Source organism: Dendropsophus ebraccatus, chromosome 2 (genome assembly GCF_027789765.1).
Source record: "Dendropsophus ebraccatus isolate aDenEbr1 chromosome 2, aDenEbr1.pat, whole genome shotgun sequence".
Taxonomy (NCBI): Eukaryota; Metazoa; Chordata; class Amphibia; order Anura; family Hylidae; genus Dendropsophus; species Dendropsophus ebraccatus.
The window spans coordinates 204,732,224-204,753,905 of record NC_091455.1 but is presented as its reverse complement, the minus strand read 5'-3'; the positions used below and the strand labels follow the sequence as shown (position 1 = coordinate 204,753,905).

The 21,682-nt window shown below is 45.1% G+C and overlaps 1 protein-coding gene across 1 annotated transcript; it reads left to right on the top strand.

Annotated features, from left to right (window-relative positions):
* The first annotated feature begins 33 nt into the window (after positions 1-33).
* Positions 34-20,365, top strand: LOC138784885 (zinc finger protein 723-like). Its single transcript, XM_069960580.1, has 5 exons — positions 34-313; positions 13,614-13,740; positions 15,166-15,273; positions 17,422-17,514; positions 18,883-20,365. Exons 2-5 carry the CDS (start codon positions 13,614-13,616, stop codon positions 20,307-20,309), a joined length of 1,755 nt encoding a protein of 584 aa, XP_069816681.1. The 5' UTR covers positions 34-313; the 3' UTR covers positions 20,310-20,365.
* The last annotated feature ends 1,317 nt before the right edge of the window (positions 20,366-21,682 follow it).

Below are 21,682 nucleotides of genomic sequence, written 5' to 3'. Positions count from 1 at the left end.
ACCAATAGAAATGTAGCTAGCTTACCACGTGACGGATGAGTGCCATGCACGTTATCCAATAGCGAACAACGTAACGGCCTGACAGAACAGATGGTGACAACATCGAGGCCCAATTAGCGCTCACGCCTCGGAGTGATAGGACGCGTAACCGGGATTATAGCGACGAGTCCGAGATAAGGCTGCTGACCAATCAGGTCGCAGATAGCGCCGTGATTGACAGGGAGGGGGAGAGTCGGGATGTGTAATTAGAGCCGGACGAGAAGACAAGAGGAGTCGAGGTCAGAGCTGTCAGCTCCGCTCCACCCACACTCAGGTAATGACTGATTAGCCAGCGGGAGCCGGGATGCGGACCTCAGCAGCCAATCACATTACAGCTTTCATTTGTTTCCTGATGACGTGAGAATGAACACTGCAATCTGATTGGTTTAGAAGAGAAACCCTTTTTTATTCCATAACCAATGACGACAATGCTTATTAGCACCGCCATTTAATTGTGCTTTAATCATGCTGCGTTTACACGGAGCAATAATTCGCCCAATCGAACGATTAACGATTTCGAAGTAACAATGTGTCTTTAATAATGATCAGCGTTTACATGGAACGATTATCGTTCAAATTTTTGCGATAACGATCGCATTTGAGTGATAATCGGTATGTGTAAACACAGCGAACGACGAGCGATAAATCGTTCATTTTGATCTTTTCTCAAATCGTCGTTGGTCGTTGACTAAAAATTTGCAGATCGCTTTGTGTAAACAGTCTTTTACCGATTCACCCAATGAGTGAGATCAATCGAAATAAGAATTGTTCATAAAGGTATATCATTACGTCTAAATGCTGATCGTTATAAAAAACACATCGTTATTTCGAAATCGTTAATCGTTCAATTGGGCGTATTATCGCTCCGTGTAAACGGACCATTAGGCAGAAGATATATAGTTTGGAAAAATCGTTATTGCGATCGTTTTAAGATCGCTTAAGCCCATCTCACACATAGGGTGAATCGGTAAAAGACTGCGTACACAAAGCGACCTGCGAATTTTTAGCGAACGACCAACAACGATTGGAGAACATGCTGAAAGATCAAAATGAACGATTTCTCGCTCGTTGCTTGATCGTTCGCTGCGTTTACACGAGCTGATTATCGCTCCATCGCAATCGTTATTGCGAAAATTCAAACGATAATTGTTCCGTGTAAATGCACCATCATAATGTACCATTAACCCAAATGACAACCAATATAATATTACAGATTATAACCACTACGGAATTCTCGTGGATAAACTCCGCGGAATTCCGTCGGCTGTCCGCACGCACGGCCGTGCACCTTTCCGCCGGCTCCATAGACACCATTCTATGGGCTGGCGTATTTCGCTATCCGCCGAAAGAAGTGACATGTCGCTTCTTTCGACGGATAGCGGAATACCCCGACCCATAGAATGGTGTCTATGGAGCCGGCGGAAAGGCGCGCGGCCAGACAGCGGTATTCCACGGACATTATCCGCGAGAATTCCGTTGTGTGAACTCACCCTTAGGCTACAAACTCACTTGGCGGATCCACAGCGAATTTGCGGGTCCCTGCCCTCTATCCCCTGTGGGCAGACAAACTCGCAGCAGGATGGACATCCCGCTGCGAGTTTGTCTGCAGCCTGCCCCGTTAACCCCTCAGTCGCCGGAGCCTATACTTCACCAGGTCCCCGCTCCGGCTTGCTTCGGGCGGCAGCCCCGCTCAGCCAATCGGTCCCGCTTAGCCAATCAGTGCGCTGTGACGGGGCAGCGCACTGATTGGCCGAGGGGGACGTGCCAGAAACTGCTGAAGCAAGCGGGGACCAAGTAAGTTTGTAGCCAGCCCTCCATTTTTGCCTTAAAGCTGCAGTGACTCATCAGATCTTCGCTATACGGATGATAAATTTGTATTCAACGGTTGACATCACTGTGCTGGTCCGTTCACACTACGGAATCGGAACGGAGATTCGGTTCGGAACCCCCACCTGCTATCTCTTTTAATGGGAGCTCTCGCGCGCCTCTCCGCTCAAAGGGCCTGTTCACACTGAGCAAATTCGGCGGAATTCCTCGGCGGAGAGCTCCCATCTGCCTCGGTGTCAAACAGTGTGTCTCTGCGAGGGCTCGTACGCCATGTCAATTGTTTGAGCGAAAAGGCGCATAAAGCGGAGGTGCGCGAGGCCTCCCATTGAAAGACATAGCAGGCAGGATTCGGCGGGGGTCCTGAGCGGAATCTCCGCATTGATTCAGTAGTGTGAATGGGCTCGTAAGTGGTGACCGTAGTGTTACCCACCTCTCCTAGAATCCTGCATGGCAGTAATATAGTCACACCGTGACTAATGCTGGGTTTACACGCAGCGATAATTCGCCCAATCGTACAATTAACAATTTCTAAGTAACGATTTTTCTTTTATAACGATCAGCGTTTAGATGGAACGATATATCGTACAGAAAATTCGTTTTTCGATCGTTTTCCGATCGCTTAAGCCTATCTCGCACATAGGAAAAATCAGTGAACGACTGTTTACACGGAACGATCGGCAAATTTTTTGCGAACGACGAACGATGATTTAAGAACATGTTCAAAGATCAAAATGAACGATTTCTCGCTCGTCGTTCGATCGTTCGCTGTGTTTACACGTACGATTATCGTTCGAATTCGCAAATTTGCACGATAATTGTTCCGTGTAAACCCAGCATAAGGGTCCATTTACACAGAAAGATTATCTGCCAAAGATTTGAAGCCGAAGCCAGGACTGGATTTAAAAAGAGTAGAAATCTCAGGCTTTCATGTATGACCTGATCTGTGTTTATAGTCTGTTCCTGGTTTTGGCTTCAAATCTTTGGCAGATAATCTGTCAGATAATCTCTCTGTGTAAAAGGGCCCAAATGGTGCATTTACACAGAGAGATTTATCTGACAGATTTTGGAAGCCAAAGCCAGGAACAGACTAAACAGGGAACAGGTCATAAAGAAAAGACTGAGATTTCTCCTCTTTTCAAATCCAGTCCTGGCTTTGGCTTCTAAAATCTGTCAGATAAATCTTTCTGTGTAAACACACCATAATGCTAAATTTACACGAGGCGATTATCGGCCCGATCGTGGCAATCAATGCGCTGAAGAGGGGAGCCAGGGATGTCAAAAGACCTGCTGCGCAGAGCAGGTAACGTATGCTCTTGGCCGCGGCGTTGGGGGAGATTGGAGCGGCGGCAGCGGGCGGGGGGGGGGGTGGCGATCGGAGCGTCAGCGGGGGTGGCGATCGGGGCGGCGATCAGAGCGGCGGGGGTGGCGATCGAGCCGGCGCAGGGGGCTGCGGATGAGCGGGGGGCGGGGCTGCGGGCGGCCGGATGGACTATCGCGCGACGACTGTTTACACGGAACGATCGGCGAATTTTTTGAGAACTACGAACGACGATTTATGAACATGTTAAAAGATCAAAATGAACGATTTTTCTATCGTTCGCCGCGTTTACACATACGATTATCGTTCGAATTCGATCTTTATCGCGAAAATTCGCCCGATAATCGCTCTGTGTAAATTTAGCATAAGGGTTCATTTACACAGAAAGATTATCTGACAGATTATCTGCTAAAGATTTGAAGCCAAAGCCAGGAATGGACTTAAAAAGAGGAGAAATCTCAGTCTTTCCTTTATGACCTGATCTGTGTTTATAGTCTGTTTCTGGCTTTGGCTTCAAATCTTTGGCCGATAATCTGTCAGATAATCTGTCTGTGAAAATGGACCCTAAGGATTTTGGACACTGATTTGGTTATAGGGGTCTCCATCCTCCCCCGGGGCCCTGGTGCATGTTTTGCCTTGGGACCTGGAAGTCTTTGTTTTTAATGATTTTTTGTATCATTCTTTTGTTTTGTGATCTCAATGTCAATGGGATTGTTTTACATAAGATTAACAAGTGGGACAAACACAGGGATGGGAGAGCAGCCAGGGACAATGGCGCGGGCGGTGCAGTGTTTATATGTAAATACGAGCTGCACATTCCTGACGACATCTGTTACTGCAGTGTATATATACGCTTCTGATGGATATATCAGGCCTATGTATGGGCAAAAGGAACAGGTAATGGGCCGGTGTATGTACACATATCAGAATAGTGCTACTCCATATAGCAGTGTCCTCCAGATGTTGCTGAACTACAACTCCCAGCATGCTGACAACCTCTATTCCCCTATGTTGTGATGCATCATGGTTTCCACGCCTGCGACTCTCTAGTTTTTGCCTCACATTGTAGAAATCACCAGCGGTAAAAAATCTTTAGCGATCTGCAAATTATCAGCGAACGACCGGCGATGATTTGAGATCACAATGAACGATTTCTCGCTCGACGCTTGATCGTTAGCTGTGTTTATAGGGGCAGATAATGGATCAAACGCGATTGTTATGGCGTAGATTTGAACCATAATTGTTCTGTCTAATGCTACGTTTACACGGAACGATTATCGGGCGAATTTTTGCGATAACGATCGCATTGAGCGATAATTGTAAACGCAGCAAACGATCAAGCAATTAGCTAAAAATCGTTCATTTTGATCTTTGAACATGTTATTAAATCGTCGTTGATCGTTCGCAAAAAATTCGTAGATCGTTCCGTGTAAACAGTCGTACACTGATCTTACCTATGTGCGAGATAGGCTTAAAGGAGAAGTCCGGCCAAAATTAATTTTTGATATGTTGTTACTTATGAAAAGTTATACAAATTTCTAATGTACATTAATTATGGGAAATGCACATATAGGGCTATTTCCCTTAATTTAGTAGATCAGGAAGTGTTAGAAATATCTCTGAAGAAGTGACGTCACGACCCAGGGTGTAATTCCTATGGAGTGTCCAGCAGGGGGCGCTCTCTATATAGAAGTCTATGGGACTTTATTGTTTCTATGGGTTTCTATGTAATGTAATGTAATGTAATGTAATGTAGTGTACAGTGCTTTATTGAATGAATACATCTATGGAATACTTTGGGGAGCAAGTGTCCTTGCTCCCCAAAGTATTGCATAAATGTATTGATTCAATACACAGTAAGCCCGCCGATCCGCCGCATTTCCGCCGCATTCCCGCCGATCCGCCACACGCTGATCCGCCGCATTCCCACCGATCCGGACCATATACATTGAACTACAGCTCCCATCATCTGCTTCTAGTATGAACAGGTGATGGGAGCTGTAGCTGGGTAATGGATATGACATGCCGGCGGGCGCAGGGGGGAGCCGCTCAGTACACAGGAGCGCTCCCCCCTCCTCCTCCTCCTCCTCCCGTGATAACTTCCGCCTATACCAATGCTGAGTCCCTGCCTGGCCGCCGCTCTCCGCTCACATATACCGGCTCCCGGCATCAGCGCGGACACCAGGATGCATCGGGAGCCGGTATGTATGGGGGGGAGAGCGGAGAGCGGCGGCCAGGCAGGGACTCAGCATTGGTATAGGCGGAAGTTATCACGGAAGGAGGAGGGGGGAGGGGGAGCGCTCCTGTGTACTGAGCGGCTCCCCCCTGCGCCCGGCGGCATGTCATATCCATTACCCAGCTACAGCTCCCATCACCTGTTCATACTAGAAGCAGATGATGGGAGCTGTAGTTCAATGTATATGGTCCGGATCGGTGGGAATGCGGCGGATCAGCGTGTGGCGGATCGGCGGGAATGCGGCGGAAATGCGGCGGATCGGCGGGCTTACTGTGTATTGAATCAATACATTTATGCAATACTTTGGGGAGCAAGGACACTTGCTCCCCAAAGTATTCCATAGATGTATTCATTCAATAAAGCACTGTACACTACATTACATTACATTACATAGAAACCCATAGAAACAATAAAGTCCCATAGACTTCTATATAGAGAGCGCCCCCTGCTGGACACTCCATAGGAATTACACCCTGGGTCGTGACGTCACTTCTTCAGAGATATTTCTAACACTTCCTGATCTACTAAATTAAGGGAAATAGCCCTATATGTGCATTTCCCATAATTAATGTACATTAGAAATTTGTATAACTTTTCATAAGTAACAACATATCAAAAATTAATTTTGGCCGGACTTCTCCTTTAAGCGATCGCAAAACGAATTTTTAGCGAACCACGATTTAAGAACATGTTAAAAGATCAAAATGAACGATTTATCAATCGTTCGCCGCGTTTACACGTACGATTATCGTTCGAATTCCATCGTTATCGCAAAAATTCGCCCGATAATTGTTCGGTGTAAACATAGCATAATGCTAAGTTTACACGAGGCGATTATTGGCCCGGTCGTATGATTAACGATTTCGTTTAGATGCATGATATATCGTACAGAAAATTCGTTTTGCGATCGCTTAAGCCTATCTCACACATAGGTAAAATCAGTGAACGACTGTTTACATGGAACAATCGGCGAATTTTTTGCGAACGACGATTTAAGAACATGTTAAAAGATCAAAATGAACGACTTATCGATCGTTCGCTGCGTTTACATGTACGATTATTGTTCGAATTCGATAGTTATCGCGAAAATTCGCCCGATAATCGTTCCGTGTAAACGTAGCATTAGGGTCCATTTACACAGAAAGATTATCTGCCAAAGATTTGAAGCCAAAGCCAGTAATGGATTTGAAAAGAGGAAAACCTCAGGCTTTCCTTTATGGCCTGTTCTCTGTTTATAGTCTGTTTCTGGCTTTGGCTTCAAATCTTTGGCTTCAAATCTTTCTGTGTAAATGGACCCTAACAGAGCCTTTTAAAGGGCTTAATGATCACGCAGAAAGGGGTACTCAGCATCAGTATATAGAAAATAATAAGAAGCTATACTTACCTCTCCACGCTCCCCCCGGTGTCCTCTTGTCTGCAGACAGCCCGCTCAGCTGATCACTGATTGTGGCCCTGTCCCATCTCAGCCAGTGATTTGCAGAATGGGCTGTCAATGCAAAGACAGGTTCGGAAGTGTTGACAGCAGTTGCGGTCAGCGGGCAATGCAGAGACAAGGCAGGAGGACATCTGGCCTATTGGGCTGATCATTGTCTTTATAGCTAAATAACACAGAGAAAATGTCTCGGCACTACTGCAGTTGAATCGGACCTTCTGAACACTTTCCAAAAAGACCTTGTGCAAACAATGGGTGGTGCTCATTCATCCATGAAAGTCCATCCGAAATACGCTTCACCAAGTAAGATAAAGATGAGGCACTCACCCTTCTTGTCTTCTTAAAAGCAGGTAACGTTTATTTTCCATAACTGCAGGTACAGACCCAGACATGTGCACGGGCGACAGCCTGTTTCGCGTGCGTCACTACACGCTTCCTCTCGGCCCTAGGCTCCCCTAGCAACCAATCACAACTCAGCTTTTATTTCTCACGTTGCTCTGAAAACTGAGCTGTGATTGGTTGCTATTGGCAACAAGGTGGAACGTACAGTGTGATACATCGTCCACACGGGGTAAGGGTATGTGCACACTACGGAAAACGTGCATAATGGAAGAAGTTGTTCATTCTTCGGGCCGAGAGTGGAATCCGCCTGACCATAGAATGGAGCCTGTGGGAATGCTGGGGGGAGCAACGGAATCCGCGTCAAGTTATCCACATGATTTCCGTAGCGTTCACATACCCTAAGACAGAGACAAGAACAGTGTGATGAGAATTATGACGCCTTCTCCCATAGCAACCAACCACAGCACAGCTTTTCTTTTACCAGAGAAATGAACGTTGAGCTGTGATTGGTTGCTATGCAGCGCCATAAATCCCCCCCGTTAAAGGGGTAGTGTGGTCTAATGGATTTTCTTTTTCACTAAATAACACACATTACAAAGTTATACAACATTGTAATGTGTGTTATTTAAGTGAATGGCCCCCTCCCCTATGTCTCTCTCCTCCCCCCCCCCCCCCCCCCCGACCACAGACTCGGAAGTGTGGTGCATTATACTTACAGAGTCACTGTCGACCCCGGCCAACATCTTAGGACAATCACGTCATCTTCTTGGGACCACTCCAGCCCTCCCTCATGCTGGCCCCCCTCCAGCGCGTCATCAGCTGCTCACCCGCGTTTGGCTGTGCATAACTATATAAGTATAATGCACCACAATTCCGAGTCCGTGGTCGTGGGGGGAAACACGGGGAAGGGGGCCATTCACTTAAATAACACACATTACAATGTTGTATAACTTTGTAACGTGTGTTATTTACTGAAAAAATCCTTTAGACCTCACTACCCCTTTAATGCAACTACATTCTGCCCAAGTAAATAAAGCTGTCCACACGTTGCATCAGCGTTCCTTTCTGACCAGTTTCTGGCTCGGGCCCAACGTTCGCTGTGTCAGTACACTAGCACGAACTTTCGAATGGTATCGGGGCTCCCGAATCATAATGCGCAGAGATCCACTCCGCAGGACATCGTCTGTGCTACAGACAGATTGCGGAGCTCGTGGTAAAGGGGTTATCCAGAGCTACAAAAACGTCGCCACTTTCTTCCAGAGACAGCACAGCTCTTGTCTCCAGTTCAGGTGTGGTTTGCAATTAAGCTCCATTCACTTTAATGGAGTTATGCTAGGTTTAAACGTAACGATAATTCGCCCAATCGTATGATTAACGATTTCGAAGTAACGATTTTTTTCTTTATAACGATCAGCATTTAGACGGAACGATATATCGTACGGAAAATTCGTTTTGCGATCGCTTAAGCCTATCTCGCACATAGGTAAAAATCGGTGAACGACTGTTTACACAGAACGAATTTGATCGTTATCGTGCAAATTCGCACGATAATCATTCCATGTAAATGCAGCATTGAAAAACCAACACCCAAACTGGAGACAATAGTGGTGCTGTATCTGGAAGAAAGTGGCCATGTTTTTTGTACCACTGGATAACCCCTTTAATGCTCCCTAACGCGCCAGTACAGGGATTTCACGTCCATACTTCACAAAGCAAACATGGGAGAAATGAATGCAGCCTATGTCTATATACCCTCCTGAGCTCAGGCAATGGGTGTTGATGATTGATGACATCATTTGCAGCACCTGCAGCGGTTTGAGCTCGGCTGCCGACTATTGACAATGATTATATAGGAGAGACCACTCACCCAGTCTGTAACACCAGGTAGCTACCAGATCCTCCACGAATAAGATGGCGCGAACGCTCCCGATCCAGGTAACAGTCACTTCAGCTTTCTTTACGTCGGAAATCATAAATGGCTGCAGTTATAAACAGTGTTTGCCATGTATCGTGCAGTTTATACAGTTCCCCAGGTAGTAACATGTGGCGGCAGTGTTTTTACATTGTTGCACACTAGCCCCCCCTGTTAATACACCCGTACGCAGTGCAGATGATGGACTTTTTTTACCTTTATATATATATAATGTGGTTGTCTCTTAGAATGATGTGACTTTGGACACATTTCAGCCCCATTCAGTATAGTGGATCCGCATCATGACAATCCCATTGAAGATGACGTGTCAGAATTCCTGCAAATGTTGGTGCTGAAATCGGTGTAAAATTCCATTGTGTGAATGAGGCCTAAGATTTACTCCATAGTTTATACTGTACAGCGATGATGGGTCTCGGGTAGAGATGAGCGAACCTGGAGCATGCTCCAGTCGATCTGAACCCGAACTTTCGGCATTTGATTAGCGGTGGCTGCTGAACTTGGATAAAGCCCTAAGGCTATGTGGAAATCATGGATATAGTCATTGGCTGTATCCATGTTTTCCAGACAACCTTAGAGCTTTATCCAAGTTCAGCAGCCACAGCTAATCAAATGCCGAACGTTCGGGTTCGGATGGACTCGAACCCGAACTCTGTTCGCTTATCTCTAGTCTTATCTCTAATCTGTTCACATCTGCATTGTGACCCGAACCGAGACTTCATAGAGGCCTCATCCAGACACATCTGGTGGAGTTTACAGCACAGCAAGTGTGAACAGAGCCTTACAATGTAATGGCGCACAGCAATATATCTAGTGGATATATAGACAAAGATTTATACATGCTTGTATAGATACACAATATGGCTATGTTCACAGACAGTTAAAACAATGGCCATTGACACTGCAAACAGCCGCAGTTTTACTTGTTTCTGCGGACGATACTGCCATATTGGCCGCAGTAACATCATTTTGTTTCTATTTGGATTGCGGGCACCTTTGGGTGTGCCTGCACTCCAATCAATCATAGAACTCTGTGCAATGTACGGCCGTCAGGATGGTCCTACATTGTGTGTTCAGAGTGGGAACACTGGCCGTTATTTATGCACTAGCGGACGCAAATAATTCAGTTATGTGTGTGGCCGTAGCGAACAATGTCCATTCAATACAGCATGTGGACAATGGCCGCTGTTCCCATTGAGTTCAATGCAGTGCTTTATTTTATGACAAGAACAGACATTGTTTTAATGCGTCAACGGCCGTTCTTGTCATAACAAATATACTGTGTGAACATAACCTATGACTGTATATGCGTTCTCCATATAAACATATAAGATTGTCGGCAGAAAAAGACCACCTGGTCCATCTAGTCTGCCCTGTTAGCAAATGTATATGCCCATATATACACACATACGCCATATATACATACACCATATGCCTATACATACATCTGTTACAGTCTTCTTTAGGAAGTAGAAAGGCAAAGTCCTGGCTCTGTGTCTTAAGCAGCAGCCGCCTCCGTAAACCTGGTGAGCTGAGCATGTATATATACGGGTAAGACGTGTTGTATCTTCCCAGCCCCATAGAGTTTGCATGTGTGTGAAAGCGCACATATTCCAACGCTAAATTTTGGGGGTTTTATGGGCATTTATATGAATGTCTGGTGCTGACATTTGGCACCCCATTTGATCATCTGTACACCTTAGTGTATATATATTTTATATTGTGATTTATTAATTGTATTAGATCCGGCCCTCCGCCTATTCTCCACAGGGGGCCCAGCTTTTCACAGCCCTTACAGCCCCTAAGTGTCAAATCTCCCACCTCTCATAGTCTAGACCACACCAAGCTCTTATAGCAGAGCCCCCTGCTGGGGGACCGAGCCACAATGAGCCGGATTAAAGAATATATAGATGTCCAGGAGCCATTATTCCATAACGAGTCCTGGCCGCATAACAGTTACGTCTTGCAGATCTCTGGATGGAAGACGAATGTCGGGAGGGAGATATGCAGAACTAGTGGTGGAAGCTGAATAGAAAAACCACGTTTGGAGACAGAGGCCTGGCCGGGAGAGATGGTACCAGGACCATCTCCCTATGACCTCCTGTTTAAAAGTTATGCCCCACCTTAGGATTGTGGAAGTTTTTACTTTAGGTCCATAGAGGAGGAACTAGGGGATGAGAGGGGGAGTGTCTGACCAGGGGTATATGTACTGGGTCTTGGCAGCAGGCGGGGTTCTTCCGCTTGTAGGCATAAATCATGATACAAATCTGCACCTGCTGGCAGCAGGTTTAGATTTGTTGTGTAAATCCTGTGCCAGGCGCAGAGCCATCCGTCTGTACTAAGACGCATACGCCTCTTAGTAAATCTGGCTCGGAGAAAAGGAGCAGGATTTATTTAAAACTGGTGTATGAGTATGCCAGTCTAGATAAATGTCTGGAATACAGAACAAAACAAAGTAATTGGTCAGCACCCAGCCAATATATTCATGCTTCTGGGTTATTGCCCCTTGTATAGAGCACAAAGGTAAAGCCCCTGGATCCCGGGGTAAAAATATAAAAGAAGAAACGGATTCCTTCAGCTCATAAAATTCATTCAAATTTTATTGTGTATCTTTAAAATTACCGACGTGTTTTGAACCTTCTCGGTACTTAGTCATGGTATGTCATGGAGTGTTAATATACAGGGTTAATAGACATACAAATAAGTACAGTGGTACCTTGGTTTAAGAGTAACTTGGATTAAGAGTTGGATTATGACTTGGTTTAAGAGCATTGCTTTGGTTTAAGAGCTCCCTGTACTGTGGGAGTACGGACAGAGAGCGCTGCATGTATGTACCCACATCTGTCCTGCTCATTCCTTTATGCTCCCTGCAGTCTCTGTCCACCCTTGTGTTTCCCATCCTCTCCATTACGGGACAGTAACCTATAATATCACATATTCTGCTGTTTCTGAATGTTTGGTTAATCTGATTTACATGTTTTTCAGAATAATAAATTATTATTTTTGGAGTGTGGAACCAATTGTCTGCATATCAGTGATTTCTTATGGGAAAATTTGCTTTGGTTTAAGAGTTTATTTGGATTACAAGCGCGGTCCCGGAACGAATTATGCTCGTGATCCAAGGCACCACTGTAACACATAAAAGAACATATTAAAGTCCACATCACAAACATGTGCATATATTTGGATATATAGTACAAAAACACCATTCATGCCATAGGCGCAAAGCACAGTCTTATCACGTCATAACAGTAATATATACAATGTATCAGTACACGTGTTATGCGATATAAGCATGAGCACCCAAAGCCAGATCTTATATCCAGAACTTGATATATAACATATCTGTGTACATATTTTACACATTTGACAGTACCAGTACCCCCTACGATCTCCTGATCAATGTCATAAATGTTCCCCTTTATCTCTATACATCTACATTACAGCTATATATACACCAGATCACTGCTTGAGTGGTGGTCAGTAAACTAGACAATGAGTTATCAACACTGGGAGGAAAAGAGCAGCAAAGGAGAAGGAGGCAAATTAATGTACCGTATTTGTAAAAATATTTAAAGTTTACCTCTTGTTGTTGGCTTTGGTCAGCCATTACTGGGTTTGCCACTCATTACCCCTTCGCTGGTCTCACCTTCTCTTGTCTTTGGTCGCCCATTATTGGGGCTGTCAGTCGTAGCTCCTTTACTGGTCTCACCTTCTCTTGTCTTTGGTCGCCCATTATTGGGGCTGTCAGTCATAGCTCCCTTACTGGTCTCACCTTCTCTTGTCTTTGGTCGCCCATTATTGGGTTGCTCTTGTCTTTGTTCGGCCATTATTGGGGCTGTCAGTCGTAGCTCCTTTACTGGCCTCACCTTCTCTTGTCTTTGGTCCCCCATTATTGGGGCTGTCAGTCGTAGCTCCCTTACTGGCCTCACCTTCTCTTGTCTTTGGTCCCCCATTATTGGGGCTGTCAGTCTGAGCTCCCTTACTGGCCTCACCTTCTTTTGTCTTTGGTCGCCCATTATTGGGGCTTTCAGTCATAGCTCCCTTATTGGTCTCACCTTCTCTTGTCTTTGGTCGCCCATTATTGGGTTGCTCTTGTCTTTGTTCGGCCATTATTGGGGCTGTCAGTCGTAGCTCCTTTACTGGCCTCACCTTCTCTTGTCTTTGGTCGCCCATTATTGGGGCTGTCAGTCGTAGCTCCCTTACTGGCCTCACCTTCTCTTGTCTTTGGTCACCCATTATTGGGGCTGTCAGTCATAGCTCCCTTACTGGTCTCACCTTCTCTTGTCTTTGGTCGCCCATTATTGGGTTCCTCTTGTCTTTGTTCGGCCATTATTGGGGCTGTCAGTCGTAGCTCCCTTACTGGTCTCACCTTCTCTTGTCTTTGGTCGCCCATTATTGGGTTCCTTTTGTCTTTGTTTGGCCATTATTGGGGCTGTCAGTCGTAGCTCCTTTACTGGCCTCACCTTCTCTGTCCTTTTCTTTGTAGATGCAGGTGACGTTTGATGATGTTGCCGTGTATTTCTCGGAGGAAGAATGGAGGGACCTGAGCCAAGGCCAACAAGAACTGTACAAAGATGTTATGAAGGAGAATTATTCAAGTCTGCAGTTCTTGGGTAATGGAAAAACCCATGAATACTGTATAATACTGTATGGGGGTCAGTCTCAAGAACCATGTTAGATTAGGACTTTATCTACACCCAGAATACACCTCATAGAGTGCCAACATGGTGCGGACCCTCATATCATTTGCCACCATGGGGTTGGTAGGATGCAGCAGAACAATGGAAATGTCTAGAGGTGGTGTAAACCTAGCCCTATCCTACTTATCTGCATTGATACACTGTAACAAGCCGTGTAAGCAGACCAAGGCCAGGAGAGCTTATTGTTTTTTATAATTCTTTATTTTCTTTTCACTGACATCAAGAAGAGATCTTGGTGAGCAGCTGGGAAGCGATATATGAGTGTAGCAGTGTATGAGAAAGTGTAGAATATAATGTGGTTATATATTCAGCTTAAATTGTCACCATCATTATAAAAAAAACTTTTGACATGTCAAAAGTTTTGAACGCTCCAGGTCTGAGTGTTCAGATCCGTACCGATTGTGAGAACAAGCTGGGAGAAGACCATGCTCACTGCAGTCCCTTCCCAGGCTCTGTGTCACTTGATGAGTCGGACTCATAACTTTACGTCCGATAATCGCTTAGTGTAATAGAAGACAACGATCAGCCGACATGCATGATGTCGGCTGATCGTTGTCTTTCAACATGTTGAAATGTCAACGATGAGGATAGCAGCTCCCTGCGCCCCGCCTGGCTCTTACCCTTTTGCTGACGGCACATGTAATAGCAACAGCAACCTGCAAGTGCCAGTACTTACCGTATATACTCCCCTGTCGTATACTCAATAAACCTCGAAATGTTGCTCTAAATATTTTTTTTTAAAATGAGGTTCTTAGCAAACCAATTGATCCAATAGAGTGTACCATCTCACCACGTTAAGGTGACCTGAGGTTCTCTTGGGCTAATCAAAGCCTACAAAACTGGGAATAAAGGATCCAACTAAAGGAGGTTGCACACTGCTGTGGCTAATATACAGACAAAAAAAGCTACAGCAACCTGCAAGTGCCAGATGCTATCTCTCTGAGGTCACCTTAAGGTGGTGAGATGGTACACTCTATTTGATCAAATGGTTTGCTAAGAATTTCATTTAAAAAAAAAATAATCTTTACAGCAGGTTTTTATTGTGTGTACGACAGGGGGAGGGGGGGTATATACAGTAAGTCCTGGCACTTGCAAGTTGATTTGCAAGTCGTGTCAAAAGTTTTTTATAACGACAGTGACACTTTCATAAGTCTGCAAAGCATTATTAGTTAGTGATCCCCATGTATCTTTGAGGTAGAATGTGAGACCATCACAGAGCTTGTCCCATCGGAGACACTGATTACATTATATGTGGTTATATATGTGTGAGGTTTTTAAGCTTCAGACCCTACGTCACACGGTGAATGTTGTAACCTGCAATCTGTATCTGTATTTCAGGAATTGACGTTGAAACACCAGAGCTATTCTATCACATTGAGGAATGGGAGAGTCCGCACCCGACTATCATCAGGCGACGTAAAGTATTGAGGGTCTACTCACATACAGGTATAGAGCGTAAACTGACCAAAAAATTGGGAACCCCCTGATAAAGTAAATCTTCCAGTAACATTGCTGGGTGGCAACAGATTTAGTCACCCAAATGATGTCTATTGTGGACCCTACTCAGCTTTTCTGGAATGGTCAATGGTCCTGGTGAAGCATTGACACATCCAGCACTCTCATAAGGACAGCCAACATCCAGAACCAGATAAAACATAGAGAAGACAGAAGTGATTGTCCTTTGCGGTTAGCGTTTTACATGCTTAGTCAGTCTCCTAACTGCAGAGCTGTTTGTCTCCTCTTCCTGCTCACTCATTCCCCTTGGCTCCTCCCCCCTTCATAGATTATAATGGATACAGCAAACACATCTTTCCTTTGCTCCTCTGTAATATAGACTTTTTTTGTCTGAGAATGAACAGATTAGAAGTAAGGGGGGGGAGGAGGCTGGAAATCAGCTTTTTGAGTGAGAGTCAGAAAGAGTCTTTTTTGCCTAATAAAAAGTATTACAGTTTTTTTTTTTAAATCGCTTGTACTATTGATTTCTGCAAAAATGTTTTAAATGACAGTTACACTTTAAGGGTCATATTACACGGCCCGGTCAATATAGTCAACGAGCAGCTATCTGCTAGATCAGTGTTGTCTGCATAGCGGGGTCTACAGCACTGTACTCAGACCCAGAAGGTCTTCTTCACCTTCCAAATCATAGCAGATCCACTTCAGGCTGGGGCTTACATCAGGGGACAGGACTGTGGAGGTAATCTCTTCATAGCTGTAACCCCCCTCTCCCCATGCTCCTTCATGCTCCCTGCAGTCTCTGTCCGCCCTTGTGTTTCCCATCCTCTCCATTCCTGTACAGTAACTTATAATATCACATATTCTGCTGTTTCTGAATGTTTGTTTCATTAGTTTTACATGTTATTCAGAATAATAAGTCATTATTTTTGGGGTGTGGAACCAATTGTCCGCATTTCTATGATTTCTTATGGAAAAATTTGCCTTGGTTTAAGAGTGGATTTGGATTACAAGCACGGTCCCGGAACGAATTATACTCGTAATCCAAGGCACCACTGTAATTGTTAGCAATGTCCGTGCAGCTCTTGTATTCATACATTACCTCCCCACACTCCCCAGTGTTTTTTTCTCTTCTGCCGGCATCCTCCGGTGCAACTTCAGAGCCTGTCTCTGAAGTGACAGGCTACTCAGCCAATCACTGGCTGCTGTGATCCCATCCCGGCCAGTGATTGGCTGAGCGGCCTGTCACTTCCGTAGAAGCGAAGAGAACACCGGGGAGCGTGGAGAGGTTATGTATGAGCTATTATACATAGTGGCGGTGGCCGATGATTTTAGGTCAGGAACAAAAGACTCGATCAACTGATGATCCCTGTCAGCGGCTGATCATTGTCTTTAGTACACGGAGCAATAATCTGCTGAATCGGCCTGATCGGTCCTTAAGTAAGCACTCTGAAGCATGCCGATTAATGGGATTATCATCTGCCCATCCTTCCAGAGCAATGTCCGTCACCCCGGCCAAAAGGGCTTGTCCTACCATCGAGCTGCTACCTGCAGGTATTACATCTGAACCTCTTATTGGTCAGCAATCTCCCTCTCTGTTGCTGTCACAGAGGATGACGTCCAAGTTCCTACTCATATTTAGTTTTTTTTAGGAACTGTCCATAACACCAATGCCACTTTGTTCTAGGTCTTAGTACAGCAGTCGGACTCACGATAATCTGACACATCCTAGCTACAGTATATGCCACTAATGTCTGTGCTGAGACTACCTTGAAAGGGGTTATCCAGCGCTACAGAAACATGGCCATTTTCTTTTAGAGACAGCACCACTCTTGTCTCCAGTTCGGGTGGGGTTCTGTAACTCAGTTTCATTGAAGTGAATGGAGCTTAATTGCAAACTGCACCTCAGCTGGAGACAAGAGTCGTGCTGTCTCTGGAACAAAGTGGCCTTGTTTCTGTAGGGCTGGATAACCCCTTTAAGACTTGTTTCTATATTTACTATAGCCATAGGCTGTATGCATGTTATCCATGCGGTATAGCTTGATCATCCCATTCCCAGGCTTTTGGGGTCCTTACCTCATTGTAGATGTTGTCCTGGCTTCATATATGTCTATATAATCCATATCTGTTTCTATTCCCTAGAAACTGAGAGCCCAAAGCCAAAAGCATCGAGGAGGAAGAGGCTGGTGGAGATCCTGCCCGCACCGTCCACCCCCCGTTTATTTGCGTTATCTAGTAAGTGACTGGAACTGGTTACTGCAGCTCATGTCGCCATCGCTACACGGTGTATGAAGATAAACCACTTCCGAACCCATTCACTGTATAGAGAGGGAGCTGATCCACAGGAACAGTCACTGATCAACAGGGTGCGGACTCCCAGCATGCCCTCCGATCAGTGACTGTTCCTGTGGATAGCTCGTCAATCTGTTTTGCCTGGAAAACCCCTTTAGGGTGCGCGGATTCGCAGCGAGATCCACTGCGGATCCAGTCCCGTTCATTCCTTTAGACCTTATACTCACATGCTGTGAGTATGTGCTTCAACCCCCCGCCGCCCACGTGTCAGTTTCCCAGCTCCAGTCCCGCTCAGCCAATCAGTGCACGGCAGCACTGATTGGCTGAGCGGGATCGGAGCCGGGAGCCTGACATGCAGCCATGTCGCCAGAGCAGGTAATGTATTCTCTCGGTGGCGGGCTGCGGGGGGTTAAAGCACATAGTCACAGCGAGATGTCAATCCCGCTGCGAGTATGTGCTCTATAGGAATGAATGGGACTGGATCCGCTGCCGATCCGGTGGGTGTGAACGCACCCTTAATTGTTCCTGCTTTGTCACCATCCTCGCAGGTGGATCTGACTGCGACAAGGCTTCTTCTGAGGACAGATTCAAACATTTCTTATTATTATGTGTATAACAAAGTTTTCTAGCTGTTGCAGATTTACTCACATGAATTTAAAGGAGTTGTTAAATTGTATTTTTAAATTGTTTTTTATGTTATACCTATTTTTAAATATTTTTTGTGACATTTCTTCTATTTTGTAATCTTTATTTTAATATTACATTTTTCTATCTATATTATAAAATAATACTGACATCTTGCAGTTTTTATTCTCACCACTGGGGCTAAATCTAAGCTAAGGCTTCCTGTTGTGTCTGTGGTGATAAGAGGAGGCTGCTGTAAAGTGATCTGTACAGCATTGCAGCATCATGTGACACCAGTACATAGAGAAGACAATAGAAGCTCCCTGTGAAATTACCTCTTCAGAGGTCACAGAGCGCACTCAGTAATGTCTCACATTTATCTCAAGGGGACAGACTCTGTCTATTGTCCTCTATGTCCATGAGACTTGCTGTAAAGCAGGTTATTAAATGCTGTTAAAAACAGCTCAGGCAAGATGGCTGCCCCAATAACAGTGAAAAATTGTAAAATAAAATAAAAAAAATAGTCAGAAAATAGAAACAGATTTAAATAAAAGAACAAGGTTTTGTATCTGACTTACTAATCAGTAAAAGAAAATTTAGGTGACACATTCCCTTTAACTCTTATGACATTGGATCAACCATTGGGGATAACATCTGGATTTAATAAAACCCTTCTTTGTGTTGTAGATAGTGACCTCCTCTTAGAAAACCAGCCCCAGATGGAAGGGATCCCTGACCTTGCCACTCCTGGGGAAAAGAAAAGGTTAAAGGACCTTCAGCCAAAATGTCTGACATGTAAAGGTGTCTATAAATGTTACTGCGGCATCGCAAAGGCCAACAGCAAGAAACAGTTTGTTTGTCTCGACTGCGGGAAAGCGTATAGCCAGGAGCATCATCTCATCGGGCACCAGAAGAGTCATTACCGAGGACAACCTCATAAGTGTCCCATATGTGAGAAATACTTCAAGAAGGCCGCCCAGCTTAGGAAACACCAGAAAATCCACAAAACCACCGAGTACAAGTGTCATAAGTGCCAAGCAGTATTCCAGACAGAAAAAAGCTTGAAGGAACACCGGAAAGTTCACAGGGAACTGAAGCCGTGTCCACAATGCGGCGAGAATTTCAGATCGTTCCAAAAGCTAAAATCGCACATAAGAGAAGCTCATTCAAAACTGCTGGAATGTTCCCTGTGTCACCAGCGCTTCCGTTACAAGACCGCGCTAGTGAGCCACCAGCGAGAACATGTGGGGAGCGAGGTGTACAAGTGTGATAAGTGTGACAAGGTCTACACCAGGATGACTTATCTTCTTAGACATGCCGAACTTCACTACAAGGAAAATGGTGGGGATGGCAACCTCCAACCTAAGAGTCCTTCAGAGGAACCTGAAGGAGATGACAGCCACTCCTCAGCCCACACCCAGGACGTACAACCATATCCTAACTACCATGAGGTCACAGAAGAAGAAAAAGCTCCCCCCATTGTCATTCCTTCAGATCCTGTCTTGGTTATGGATGCTGTAAAGGACAAAAAGTTCCTGAAGAAGGAACGTCCTACAGAAGAACTTCCTAAAAGGTTTAATGTTGTAAGACTCTTTAAGTGTAAGAAGTGCAAGAAGTGTTTCAGGCATCACAGCACGTTAGTGCGGCACATACTGTCCCACCAGCTCACGCTCACGTGTCACAGCTGTGGGCAAAAGTTTGAGAGACTTCTGAAACTGTATCTGCACACGTGTAGGCATGAGAAGAAGAAACCGTACAAGTGCACGTTCTGCAAGAAGGCGTTCAGCTTCCAGTCACTTCTACGTCTGCACCTGCACACACACGATACAACCAAACCTGGTAATGGTTGGTTAAAGCCTACCAGGTCCCCCCGATATCCGTCCAAGGAGACCCCACCAAACTCAAAGTTTACACTGCCATCTAGTATCCTACTGCATCAGACGCCCCATGGGATCCAACCAGGCAAGAGCCCATCTGATGCTTGTTCTCAAAATGTCTGCAATATTAGGATTTCTCCGACTTCTCCGATTAAAATCCCAGAGATGAGGCCATGTCAGGACATGGTGGTCTACAAGGACTATGTGAAGCGCGTTTGTTATAGGCCCTGTGAGTGACAATACACAATGTAAAGTGGGATCAAATCTAATTATTAAAAATGAAATGCAATAAATATTATTGGTGTCTTGTCAAGTAATTGCCAGATTTGGGGGAGGGGGGCATTTTGAATTTGTCTTTAAGGCCTGACCCAATAAAAGTTGTCATAAAAGTTGTTAAATCCTGTAAAGTGTGCAAGTTTTCCCCCTATTCAACACACTGTACCACCAGCACAGTCTATTGGGGAAATATTATCTCCTCCCCCAGCAAAATAGTGAGCGCAGCTCTGGAGGTAGCTGGAAAACAAGACCTGGTGTAACAGCAGGATAGTGAGTGTAGAGATGAGTGAATCGGGCAGAGGTTTGAGTTTGTACAAGCCCAAACCATCAGCATTTGAATTCTGCTCTCCTCCTGTTCCGGGGGGGAAGGTGCAGACAGCCGAGTCCCACCTGGAAAACAGGGATGCAGCCTATGACCTAGGCTGTATTCCTGTTTTCCAAGAGGGACCTACCCATGGAAGGGGAAGAAAGTGGGATTCAAATACCAATGAAGGAACCCGAACACCTGCCCAGTTCGCTTATCTCTAGTAAGTGCAGCTCTAGAGGTAACTGGGGAAAAGACATGATGTAAAAGCAAAGAGAAAACAAATACAAAAGGACGCTCCCTAGTGCACCATCATCAGTCTGAATTCCATGCATGTCATATCTGTGTAATCTGTAAAAAATACAGACCTCATAGATTTCTAAGGGGGAATCCATGCCGTGATCACACTCCACGTTATGCCATGTCTTAATTTTTTACGGAACAAATCCGTGGACAAACAGAACGTGTGAATAACCCCCTAGAAATGGGCTATAAAATTGTCTGTGATTACGGACAACTTCACGGGGCGTGTGAATAATTTTACACGGAACGATTTATCATTCAAATTTGGGGGATAACGATCGAATTCTAACTATAATCATACGTCTAAACGCAGCGAACGATAAAGCGACGAGCGAGAAATCGTTCATTTTGATCTTTCAACATGTTCTCAAATCGTCGTTGATCGCACGCAAAAAATTCGCAGATCGTTCCGTGTAAACATTCTTTCAACAATTTCACCTATGTGTGAGATAGGCTTAAGCGATCGCAAAACGATTTTTCCGTATGATGTATCGTTCCGTCTAAATGCTGATCGTTAGAAAAAAAACATTGTTCATTCAAAATCGTTAATCGTGCGATCGGCGAATTATCGTTCCGTGTAAAACCACCATAAGTCCTTACTATGTGTGGGCACTGAGGATTACTATAACAGTAAGATGTAAGAGCATGGTGTAAGAGCATTGCTTTGGTTTACGAGCTCCCTGTACTGGGTGGGAGTGGGGGAGGGGCATGGTCTGCATAGCGGGGT

Excerpts from the sequence above, each read along its gene's own strand:
- LOC138784885 (XM_069960580.1), top strand. The coding sequence starts at position 13,614 with ATGCAGGTGACGTTTGATGATGTTGCCGTGTATTTCTCGGAGGAAGAA. Across the intron at positions 15,274-17,421 it reads GAGGGTCTACTCACATACAG|AAACTGAGAGCCCAAAGCCA; the intron begins GTATAGAGCGTA and ends TCTATTCCCTAG. Across the intron at positions 17,515-18,882 it reads CCGTTTATTTGCGTTATCTA|ATAGTGACCTCCTCTTAGAA; the intron begins GTAAGTGACTGG and ends TTTGTGTTGTAG.